General features: G+C 44.2%; 1 protein-coding gene across 1 annotated transcript in view; it reads left to right on the forward strand.

Moving 5' to 3' along the window:
* NHS (NHS actin remodeling regulator) overlaps nt 1-13,090 on the forward strand; it is a 246,351-nt gene that overhangs the window by 209,796 nt on the left and 23,465 nt on the right. Inside the window, exons 2-3 of the mRNA XM_066176889.1 lie at nt 10,006-10,158; nt 12,346-12,473. Coding sequence (XP_066032986.1) covers nt 10,006-10,158; nt 12,346-12,473 — 281 coding nt within the window. The remainder of the gene's footprint in view (nt 1-10,005; nt 10,159-12,345; nt 12,474-13,090) is intronic.

Here is a 13,090-nt window from a genome sequence, read left to right on the forward strand (position 1 = left end):
GCCTGGAGGGAAGAGGCTGCAATTCCTGGGTAAGAGCTGGAGCTCTGGCAGTGAGGGATGCTGGAACATGTGTTTGGCATCACAGGGTGGGTGGAAGGCACTCACAAGAATTCTAAGATTGCCTAAATCCTAATCAGGTTTTTTCATTAAAAACAATTCCTTTGAGAAAGTATCGAAATGAAAGGGGCATAAATCCTTATTTTGAGGCAGCTCTCCTTCCCCTTACAAAACAAAAGGACTGTGTTCCCTATTGTTTCAACAAATTAAACTCTGCAATTCAGCTGGCCTTGTTCTCAGTGTGCTTCTTTGAACTCTTACAGCTCAGTTTGCTGTAATGTTTAACACAAGTGTCCCATCAGAAGTGGGACTGGGGAAGGACAGTGTGGAAAGAGGACCTTTCTCTTGGCCCAGAGCAATCCGGCCTAATGGAAGTGTTCCTGCCCACGGAAGGGAGCTGGAACTAGGTGATCTCTAAAGCCACTTACAGCCCAGTCCAGTCTGTGGTTCTGTGATTTGTGGGCTGATTCAGATGGTTGTCTGGGCTTCAAGTAAATGGCTTCGGAAGCCAGAGCCAGATCAAACATCTGAGGAGGCTGGTAGTGGAGGACTTGGGTATTACTGAGACTGGGGAAGAGTTGTACTGGAAGAACCAGAGCTACACCATGAACTGGTTGTATCTGTAACTGCACCCCTCTGCCAGCCAGCTCTGGGCCACCATCAGGGTGGCTCCAGAGAAACCTTGTGGAGGAGTGTGTGGGATTTTTTTTGCCTGTCCCAAGAAACACACTGCCTTACCATTCAGGGGAGGAAGCTATTCAGAGATAAGGATAGAGAGACAGAGCAGGTCTCTCAAAATCCCTCTGCAGAACAGACTTATGGAGCTGCAGGAGCAGCAAGAATATTTCTCCAGAGGAAGAAAAAATTATTGGTCCCACTGAGATGCTTGACTTTCTGTCTTCCCCTGAAGGGCTGTGAGTAATTTGAAGGGACATGTTGTAATAGTATTTACATACATGGTATTGCATAGTATTTACTAAATAGAATTGGAAGAAACTTGGTATTTACCTCGACTTGCCGTTAAGTGGTATCCAAGGCATCTAGCCGAGCTCACTGAAAAAGACTGATGGGAAGGAAGAAGTGTGAAATACGAGCCACCATCTCTACTCCTAACACATGGCTTGTTGTTCCTGACTCCTGGGGGTTTGATTCCTCAGCCTACAGACAGTGCCAGCAGAAGGGAAGAGAGCCTCGGCTCATTCATTTTCTGTGCAAACTGGCATCTTTGATTCTAAATGCTGCTTCTAAGAGTCAAGAGAAGGTATGGAGACTAAGTCTTAGAGCTTAGATGGAAGCTTGTAGTTTTTGAAACTTTCAAGGAAAACAGAAATACATTTGCTGTACTTGGAATAAGTCATCTGAATCTTATCTTCCAATGTAGCAAGCACAGCATATTCTTTGTTGAGTGTCATGTTCCAGTGTGCTTTTTCAAGGTTCATGATGTTTTACCGACAGTCTGTAGGTTCACAAATGTGGAGAGGTTGTTCATATTGTGGATGCTGATGCGGAAATAGGTGCTGCAATGACCAAGTCTCCGTTCTTCTTGAAAAGAGAATGCTCAGCATAGACTCAAAAGGCTATTACTTGAAAATGACCACTTTAGGTGCAAATATTCAGACAGAAATATGCAGGGTAATTGAATGATTTGAGTAGAAGAATAGGCAGGATACCCTAAAACTGCTACCAAAAACCAGTTTGACCTACCATAAAATTGTCTATAGGATATTTTTTTTCACAAGATCCTGAAGGTAAGCATTAACTAAGGTAGGTAGAATAGTAAATAAATTTTGTAGAGCTTAGTTCTTGACTGCTGGCATGTGAAATCAAGGTGACTGATCTGAGAGCAACGTCACAGTGAACAGCACACTTTTCTGTGATAAAAAGGAGAGCATTATGGTGACCTGCTGGAGCAACTCAGGCCAGCTTAGTAGTGATTCAGGCTGAGTCAGTACAGGAGAAAAATAGCAGAGCAATGGGAGAGAATTGCAAAGGATGTCTAAAAGCATACTTACAAAGTGTGTTACTGAGACCACACACTACACTGCTGGAGATAAGAGACTTTATCTTGCTGCGTATCCAGAGTGGGAGTAATGTGAAGGGTCAACACGGGAAGAAATCTGTGTTGAAAGTGTGTCAAATTGACAGAAGTGCTTTCAACTAATTAAGCACGTAGGACTGAAAGGGCTCTCTTGGGACACTGATTTCAGTTACATGCTCTGGAAATATATAGACATGTGTGCATACGTGGGATGTTGTATCATCCCTGCTCTAACAATCCATCCTTACCATTAGATTCTGTAACCTTAAAATAGTTCTGGTTTGAGTTTTTATCTAATTCTGTTTATGCCTTCAATATTTTACTGGCTAGTTAGCTCTTTGTTTTCTCATGGAACGTGACAGCAATCTGAATTGAATATAGAATTAATATTACTGCAGAATCGTTGACCTAACAGTAGCCTTAAGCTTGCCAGGCAGGACTGCCATGTTGTCTGCCTGGTTTTTTTTGGTTTTTTTTTTTACCATTACCCTGCAGGGCACTCTTGGAGGCTGTGTAAAGCACAGACCTGAGAACAGGAATAAAAGGAAACTAAGAAGTTGCTGGCTAGGAAAACTTCACAGGAATGGAGGCTTGAACATATAAAGTACTCTGTATTTCTAAGAGGTTATTGTCTATCCTTCAGTGACAGCTTTGAAATACTTTGAAATACGAAGTTCCATTCTGGCCACTGTAACATATTTGACAGAGTTAGGAAAAGCAGTTTAAAATATGTTCAGACACCACCAGCAGTGGTTGAAAGCAGCAAAGCCAAGAATGGGATTAGCATGTGGTACCCTTCACATAAGTGCATATTGCTTAACAGCCTAATCTTCTTACGTGTATAAGAACCACACGCCTCCCAGCCCTCTTGAATTATGTCTGTTGTGCCAGTCAACCAAACATCAGGTAAATGCAAAATTCAGGGATATGCTCATGGAAATGACATCCAAATCATATGCTTTCCAGTATTTTAATCTTTCCTGCTACCTGAATGCCAAATATGGATAAGGTTTTGCCCACTTGCACTTTTTTCTCCTGAATAACTGTTATTTCCGTGTGTAGTATAATGCAAGGCAGAAAAATGCCACAGGGATGTGCTAAGAAACTGTGATTGAAACATGAGAGGTTTCATTGTATTGGCAGGAAATAAAGCAATACAAAGAACATAAAAGATTGTGGTCTTTCTCAACAGATTCGTTTGTCAGTGAGGTTTCTGCCTTTTTGCTTGAGTTTGAAAAATTTGCTAAATTGTCTGTCCATGAGTGCAGAACAGAATAATAATTGTACACATGCTGTTGCCCACATGTAGCTAAAGACTTAACTTGTTTTGTCATGTCTCCCCTCCTGTTTTTCTGGAGGGCAGCTGCAGCCTGCGTAGACGCAGTTGCATTGGCTTTAATTTGCATGTGCAAGTGCCAGTGGCAGGGCAGATGTGGTGATCCAGGCTTCAGGTCCAGACCGGCTGCCCAAACCATCTCTTGGGGTCTGTGTCACTGGAACTTTCCACTCACATCCATCCTGAACTCAGGTTGCACAACACAGAAACTCTTCAGAAATACTCTGGATTTCTGCCCTGATAAAAGCAATAAGAAATAATGATGCACAAGGCCATTACAAACTGTATTTTCCAGCACAGGCTTCCAGAGAGAAGTAGCCAAGGAGCAAACCACCTAAAGTGGGTCATCAGTCATCCATGGCCCTGTAACAGTGGGCACTGTGAAGACTGAAAGGCAAATGTCTGCTATAAACAGCACCCTCACAAATGGCAGAATGCGCCAGGAAAACAGGAACAAAAGATGTGGCCAAGGATGGGGGCATACTACTCAGACCCTGAACAAATCCCAAAGATGTACTTGGTTGGTGAGGAGACGGTGTTTGGCATGCAGTTTCCTCTTTCATTGAGTTGGGCATCTCTTGCCTTACACAAGATATATGGTTAGAAAGCTCTGTGAAGACTGCCTGATTTCTCACTTGTCCCAGGGAAAGTGGACCACATACAGCTTCCCAGGGAAGAGAAGGACTGGGAAGCACAGGCAGGGTCCTCAGCAGCCTCTGCAGTGCCAAGGAACGAGAGTGCTCGTCACATTCCCATCATCTGATGTCCCTGCCCCAGCAAAAGAGCTTTGGAAGAGAAACTCATCACTGTCAGGTGTTGCTCTGGCACTGATTTAGTGGGGGAAGAGCATGGCATCCTGCCCCTGCCAGGGTGACTAGGGTTTCCAGGCGTGCTGGGATACATCACAGTTGCTAGCGGCAGTTGCTTGGTACTTTTTTCTAGAGGTATGAGGGAAATTGTGTGCATACCCATGCTTGTAGATGCAGTCACTGAAGTTACAGTGAGATTGCCATTGTTCAGCTGGGTGCTGGAAAAGCTGACGACCCAGTAGCCTTATTTGCAATGAACAGCAGCCCCACCAACACAGTCCCTTTGCATGGGCATTTTTCAATTGCTAATAAAGATGGGACAGGAAAGCAGCTCATCCAAATAGCTACTCGTAGTTCCTTTTGGTGGGGTTTGCCACTGGCAAATAGGGAAATGTCTAGGTATATGCATGGTTGGGAGGGAACACAATTGCTGAAAACTGATTGTCCCACCTTCAGGAAGCTCCAGACTCTGGTGTCCCTGCTGGGTAAGCCTGGCACTCTCTTTGCCATCACTGGGAAGCAGCAGCCACAGAGGCAGATGCTTTGAAAGTACTGAGCTTGCTGATGGATGTGGGACATGAACAGCAAAGCGACTCTAGATTTTTACCAGTGTTGTAGGTTTACACCCCCTGGGTGCTCCAGTGGTTACACGAGTACATTGGGGGAAGTGTACATTCTAGACATACAGGGCTATAAATAAAACTCACATCAGACTCAGCACTTGCCTCAATGAAACATTTATGCACTAAATTGCATGATGAAGTTGGATGTGCTGCCAGGCTGCCTAGTCTTTGAAATAATCTGGGTCTTCCTCAGAATTAATTTTCTTGCAATGTTTTGCACACAAACGCAGCAGGCAGTAACTCACTGCTGACCTGGGCAGTAGCTGAGGAAGAGGCTGATCACGTTTAATTCTGCTGCTGCTGGCATAGGCCTATTTATGCAAAGCTGGATGTTCATCTGGCTTTCTTATGACATTGAATCACACAAGAAAAAGTCACCATTTTTACATTAAATAGCTAGAAAAAATGGCATATTCTAAAATGACAGGTTAACCACCTTAATGCTGGAGAAGAAGGGCTTTCCTAAGCAGAGCCTGGCATGGGGCTGCTGGCCACAGCAACCTTTGGATGCATTCTGCACCCCTGAAGCAGGGTGTGCAAAGAAGTGGAGTTTCACTAAGTGCACAGCCCCCAGCACCTCTGCCTCCTGCAAAGAGCTTTGGCTCATTACACCCTCTCTTAAGCATAACTGGGCTCTGGAATAGGCTTATTCACTAGTCTGATCCTTTTTAATTTTGAGGTTTGTCTTTTGGAACCTGGATACTTTAATAAGGATTCGGCAGCTGCCGGTTCAGCTTTGCCTGTGCAGAATTCAGGGCTGACAGCTCTGGGCACTGGCCCTGAACACTTCCTTGCTTGCTGCTCCAATTCCCTCCAGGCTGCACACTTTTTCACACCTTACAACAAATCATGTTTTCTCTCTGGACCAGGAAACATAGGAAATTATCTTTTTTTCTTTCTTCCCCTGACAGGTAATTGCAACTATAATACAGATAGAAATAATACAAAGTTGAGAAACAGAAGGATCTGGGAAGGGGGAGGCAAGTGTCTTTAGAAGCAGACGGAGTTGTGGGGGGAAACCCCTGGATCTATCAAATAAATAGAGCAGAAATCTTTCTTGCTTGGCCTTTGTGGTGTTATTATTAGAACAATCACGCCTGAGTGCACTAAAGCCGCACAACCTTCAAGCATCCACATCCAGCTCTGCTATGGCAGGATCCTTTTTCTGCTTGGCTTGAAGAGGGAGAGCATGAGCGGATGTGAAGATGATAAGGATCTGTAAATGATAAATATGACCAACTTCAATAAAACAGCTATTTGTAAATCTTCAAAAATCTTCTCATGAGAAGAGCCATTAGTGTATGTCTGTTTGACACTGGTTGTTAGGAAATCAGCCAATGTTAATGGATCCACAGAATGGAATGGAGAATCCATTTAAATGGTCTCTTGTCATTTTGTCATCCCACAAGACAAAAAAAACCCAATTACTTTAACTCAGGAATTAAATTAAATGATAGCTTATATGATTCATTTCTATAGTCTAAATTGATCAAAGTGCACACTAAAAATAAGTTAACAGTCTATATCTGATGCCTGAAATGTAGCATTTCCTATTTCTGTATTGGTTTTTTTTTCTCATTTGGTGTGATGTCCAGCTGTTAATCACTTAAAGACTGTGGCTTTACAGTTTCTATATTGCTTTATTTATTATGCATGTTACGATGATGTGGAGGGGCTACAGTCACGGGCAGGCTCAGCATTGTTAAAACAGCCTGCAGTGTAAAACACTGAGTAAAGGAAGTGCTGGCTGAAAGAGATACCTTATCCTCATTTCACAGAACAGAGATATAGGGAGTCTTAATATTTAACGCCAGCTCCTGGCAGAAGCATATGGTGAAGCTTTGACAGCACATATCTTCTAGATTTCAGCCCAGTGGTCTTTGTCTGCTGAATTACCCTGCCACAGGGTTGGCTTTTTTCTTTTAGTTAAAGTAAGAGATTCAGTCCTGTGAAGAAAATTAGATGTTCGGTAGTCCTTAAAGCTCATAGTCCACTCCTGTGGTTGCATCCTCTGGCTACAGCTCCCAGCAACGGTGCCCAGTTCCCAGGGGCAATCAGTGAGGCCAGGCAAAATGTCATTGCAGAAGAACAGGCAATGCGCAAAGGACAGGGAAGGACATGCAAAGGACAATGTGCAAAGAATGAAATGGAAGCAGGTCCTTCTTTTGGCAGGCTTTTACTCACTGGTTAACTTTTTCACTTTTTCCTCTTTCCCAGGAGTTTTTTTCAGAGCTTTGCTGATCTGAGGTTGGGATGCTGTTCCTCAGACATGCAGACTAATTGTATTCATTGCGGGTTTATGCTTACTTATCCTTGGGCCAGCATTGTCCTCCACTCTACCGAGTGCTGCTCCCTCCCTGTGAGCTTCTTCCCCACTGCAGGGTGAGAGCATTCATCCCCTTGTGGCTTTTTTTGCCAGCACTTTTAGTTTCTATTCTGGACCTCCTAGAAAATCCACTCCAGCCTTGGAGTATTTTAAAGGATTGGTCAGTTCAATGAGTTCCATGCAATATTTCTGCTTTCTTGGTGTCGGGGCGTATATTTCCTGTTACCATGAATCAGAGACCCTGCAGGGCAAGGTGAGAAGACATGGATGGGTGCTGGCTGGGGCCATAGCACAGGGTACTGCAAGCTTCTTAATGTCCTATCATTTGAAGATAAGCGGTGTATTTGTGGTTTTTCTCCTGGGACAGCGCTGTGCACAGCTCTGCCAGGTCTGCTGGCTAAGGGAGACTTGTTGGGTGGCTAAGTGGTCATGCTATTTTATCTGCAAACAGCAACATGTGTCTACAACAGTAGATGTGTAGCAGAGCTTGCATGAACTTGGTTTCATTTTTAAGTCTCAAAGTATATTAACCCAACTCCTACTCTTATTTGTAAAACACTGTTGCCAAGGCCAAAGCTAAATTTTGCAGCAAAATCTATTCTAGTCTGATGAAATGTCTGAAAATTTCGTAAGTAGGTAAAACTTTACACTCACTTACTGATATTCATCACAAACTACTAGCACTTCAGTCTAGACAGATTTTTCTGGGAGTAGGAAGGAACTGCTTGTACCTGCCTTTTCATTAGCCTCCAGGGTACAATTTGTGATCATGAATATCACATGCCCTAGGCAATACAAAGAATGGGTGGGGTATCATTACTATGGCGTACAAATTTTTGTCCTGAGCTGAGATTCCTAAGGAGGAAGTGTCGCTCAGAACAGGATCAAGGCAAGTTGCTTTGTGTCTCAGTACCTTGTATGTAAGTAAAACAGACATAGTGCTTCGTTACCTTCAAGGGGTAAAGGATATATAAAATGAGCTCGTGCAAGTGAGGTATTTCCCTACTGCAGTGGTGGTAATAGGCAGACAAGCCATCAAAAGCTCTGCCTCCAATTTGGCAACATGATGTTTTTGCAATGTCAAAAATTTAATTAGCAAATCCTCATGACGAACAAGCACTGACAGGTTGCCATCATTTATCCTACTACCTTCCTCCACTATAATTTTTTTCTCCCCCTGGTGCCATTCCTTGCACTGACACCATGCCAATTGCATAGAGCAGCACTCCAAATGTGCTGAAAAACTGACTGACACCCCACCTGCAAAAATCCACTGAGAAGCAAAGCAAGGCTCCCTAGCAGAGAGAGAGTTTGGGGTCCCTTCATTTTTGCTGAAGCTCTGAGGACCTGAACTTCAGCAGGTCTGTTCATCATATCATACCACCACTTCCATCATGACACCTACAAATTTTGTTGAACTGTTAGGGGTTTTTTTCTAATCAAAGAAACTGATAGTCTCTCATCATCCCACATGTGATAGCATGGTTCCTGGGTTTCTCCTCTTCTATCTGCTCCCTCCTTCTTCTCCAACTGTACTTGCCCAATTCTTTCTCTATAAAAAGCACTGGTATGCCTTCAGGCTGAATGAATGTTGTTTTGCTTTAAAGAAAGCAACAAAACAAGAAAGACCAAAGCATCTCCACCAGAGAGCCATTCTCTGCCATGATGCACTGGCTACCCCTCAAAAAAGGGTAAGAGAGTGCAAAAGCAGGAAACTAGACGAGAACCCTGAAATATGTAAAGGAGAGGAGTGCATGGACAGTGGGAGAACCAGTGTAAAGCACACTGGTTCTTTGGCTGCTGACTGGGAAGGGAAGCCCAGGAGTTACCTCCTGTGCATGAGGGTGCCTGCATGTGTCACACTGTGCTGTCCTGTGAGCAAAACAGCTGCAGAAGTTCCTTGGCATTACACCAGAGTCGGTCTGGATCAGTGCCTGTAGTAGAAGGATCAAGCCCAAGATATACCTCAGGATGTGCCACCTCTCTGCTGCATTATGTGAGCCGAGGATGAGCCTGCTCCCTGCCACTGGCTGGGGCAGAGTGCTGGCATCTCCCATGGCCATCCACTCCTGCCTTAGCCTTAGAAAGCTATCCACTGTGTACCCTTAGGCTGGGAATAGTTCATGGGACTCTCAGCACTCCGAAAAAATTCTCTCAAACCTTTAGTGGAACTTGATTCATATAATTTTCAGAGGCAGACTTCTGGGATCTATCTTTAAAGGAACTGAAGTGTTCCTGTCCCTCAGAAGTACCTGTCTATTAAAGGAGCCTCTTTTGATAGGTGACAGTCAAAGTCTCTCAGCAGGGCAAGCAGTTAATCTCAGTCATTACACCCTGGAAGGCAGCGAGCTAGCAACCTGTGTCAGAAACTAGTTGTGTGTAACATGATACAGTGAAAGAGCACATTGGCAGGAGAATGAGTAAATGGAAGACCTATTCCTCCCACTGCCTTTTCTCAAAATGTCACTGTGGAAAGATTGTGTACCTTCTTTGCATTTTTGTTTTGCTGTCTATAAAATGATTATCCCTTTGGTCCATTTATATAAAAAACCAATAAAGTATCATTTCACCTGCTTGCCTCCATAGAGCCATTTGCAATCTAGTAAAAGGTCATTGCCTAAAGGCTAACTGATATAACATGATGTGGAAACACAGAGAAGATAATGTCTGCTGCTATTTGATGGGAGTAAAGGTGCTGTAACAAACCAGTGTCTGTTCTTCACAATGCTGTTCCAAGCAAGAACCTTTTCTTTTCAGCTGTGTTGATGGAAGAGAGACTAGAAGTCTTATGTTGCACTCTGTTTTTTATCCTACAGCTGTCTCCAACCTTGATGCAGAGAGCAAACTGAGTGTCTATTACCGAGCACCTTGGCATCAGCAAAGAAATATCTTCCTCCCCTCCACCAGACCGCCCTGCGTGGAGGAGCTGCACCACCACGCCAAGCAGCACCTGCGAGCCTTGCGCAGAGGTAGGTGCCCCCTTCCCTGCTCCAGCTCCACACACAAAACACCTCTCCAGGGTCCACTTCAGGCAGCAGAAGGATGCTCAGGCACAAGCACACAGAACTGTGGGCACTGATCTGCACTGGGACTTAGGTACTCCTGCTAAGAAATCACAGAACTCTAGAATTACAGAATGGTTTGGGTTTGAAAGGACCTTAAAGATTATCTAGTCCCAACTCCCTTCACAAGGGCTGAAACTGGAGCCAATGGTATTAGTCTCCACAAAAACTGAGCTGTCTGCTCAAGGTTTCCAAGCATGATACTGGAGGATGCCGTGTCCTTCAAGAGTGGCAGCTGAAAGTCAGGTGATAGATGTCCTGGACAGCTTGGAAGGGTTGGGCAGGTCTCCCCTTGCCAGGCTAGGGAACATTTTCTGACATTGCCTAACAAACTGCAGACCTGTGGTCTCAAAGCAACACAGAAAGGAAGCAGGAGTAACAGGGTCATAACCAGGGTCCTGGATCCCAGCCAGAAAGAAAATTTACTGGATGCAAACATCTGGATGGTCCTAAACAGCACATTAAAGGAATGGCAAAAGACGGGGAAAGGTCAGTTTTCACTGGGAACCTAACCAAGGGAGAATTATTACCAGGACATAAGACAAAGCAGGCAAACAAGCCTGTCTTTCTTCTGTGCCTTAAGGAGGGAGAAAATTCGTGCAGGTCACGCTTAAAATATTCAGCAGCAGCCTCCTGTCTTGAAGCGTTTTGCACCAACAGCTCTAATTGTCTTGCTCATTTATTACTGTTATTAGCTTATAATAATAATCGATTGCTTAGAACTGCAGAGCATCTGTTAGATGGATAAGATGTTCCAATTAATTGCCACATTTGACCGTCTCTGCAGGTTTTAGGTCAGGGACACACTGTGGATGCAGTATGTCTCCATAGCATGGCAGAGAGTGATACAGCCAAATTGCAACCACAGTAGTGCTGGAGTGGAGCAGAAATTCTTTTCTGTTCTCAGCAGCTCTGCTTTGCATTTGTCCCAGAACCAGGCTGATCTTTGCCTGCCATCTTGTGGACAGGAAAAATCCTGACAGCAGCATGGGAAGGCAGCTCCAGAAAATGTCTTATCATTTTGAAGTTACAAATCTCAGTTTTGGCATATTCCCATCCTCCACAATTAATGGCAGCTGTGCAGGATCAGCAGGCAGCTTTTCATGTGCTGCTTTATCTTATTTTCCAAATAACTGCATATATGGGGATGAAATTTTAATCCGAAATTTACTCTAAATATGTTTATTGTGTCTCAACTCTCTCTTCTATCAGAATTTCATTATCTCTTTATCTGTTTAACTAGGAGCAATTAAAATTAAATTTTAGGTCATAAAACAGCTATGCTACCAGCAAACATTTCTGGCTGGACCACAGCTAGTGGAACAGGTAAATATATTATCTCCTTTCAGCAGCACTCCATGCAAACAGCAATTATCTAACTGTCACCTAAAATTAGGGATGGGAAGTCCATGAGCATTCTCCCATTCATTTGGAAGGTTCCAGAGACTTAAGACTGATGCTTGAAGAGGACTGAATATTGTGAGCCCATGCTGAAGGAAGACTCCTGTGGGCCTAGGGTGAATAAAGATGTTGACGTTCCTAGGATGATCTCCTTCATACTGGAACCTGAACATTACCACTGCAACAACCCTCACGATGTCAAGCCAATCTCAGGACCGAGCCCTGCCATGCAGCCAGTGAATAAAATCGCACCTGGAGCTGTGTTTCTTTTTTTCCCCTCAGAGTGATATATTTTATATGGCTAGAATGCAGGCATAGTTATTGCATCTCAGTATTTCAAGGCAAAAGGAGCTGCAGGTTTCTGTTGGAAATCAGGCCTTGGGTGTCAAGTGCCTAGAAGGTAACTCCATTGTTTCTTGGGATAAACGGTATAAATCTCATTTGAGGACAATTCAGCTGCAGCACATATGCAGGGGTTGTATGGGTATTGCTCTTCTGGGCACACGGATGTCCAGTAAGTGCTTCTCCCCTTCAGTCACAACAGGGATCATTTGTACCAGTCGCTGGGGAAGAGAAGAACCTTTGTCTTTGGAGTCCACTGTCCTATACCTGTCTCTGTTGTGCTGTTAGTAGGGATATTTGTATGTTTTTAACACTTTGAAAGACTTGTGTCTTCTTTCTAATCCAAAACAGAACATCGAAGCCGAGGTGATAACAGAGAGCAGAAAGGCCCCATTGCTGTGGTGGCTCCCCCCTTTCCTCCCTTCCCTGCAATCGTCAGCCAAAAGAGGCAAGCGATAAAGGACCGGCATTTGCTACCAGTAAGTCTTTCACTACAGCTACCACATACAAATACATTTTTAGTGTGGTGGGACCTACGTGTGACAGGGCTTCACAAGTGCCCCCTCGCCAAGCCAGTGCAGGTACAACAGAGCTGACCTTCAAGACTGTCAGCAGTGTAACACAGGTCACAGCTTCCAGCAGACAGCCCCAGGTTTTCAAAAACCTCTTATTTAACACCCGTGGCCAGCACAGATACACTGTGATTCACACACTCCTCCACAAGTCCTCCACATTCACCACTCAGGCAGCCCTTTGGGAACCAGCTCATAATTTCAGAAAGTGCTGTAATTTCAGCCCTGGCATTAGCACTGCCAGGAGCCAAGAGCTCAAGGGCTTTGAGTGCCAGCTTGAGGCTTGTGTGTGTGCAGGAGGTTCAGGAGCATGACCCCAGCTACCGGGAGTTACACTTTCTATAGTCCTGCTTTGCTATGTTCATCTCCATGCAGTTTTTTCGATGTTTCACGTCTCTTGCATGTCATTGCAACCAGCCAAGCAGGAACTCCAGCTGAAGATCTGGTCCTGTATGCCTGTGCTGACTTGCCACTGAAATCAGTTTAGTGTTGACAATATGGTATTTATCATTGTTACAGGAAAT

This window comes from Chamaea fasciata, unplaced genomic scaffold, assembly GCF_029207755.1.
Source record: "Chamaea fasciata isolate MVZ Bird 193981 ecotype frontalis unplaced genomic scaffold, bChaFas1.0.hap1 SCAF_2, whole genome shotgun sequence".
NCBI classification, from domain to species: Eukaryota; Metazoa; Chordata; class Aves; order Passeriformes; family Sylviidae; genus Chamaea; species Chamaea fasciata.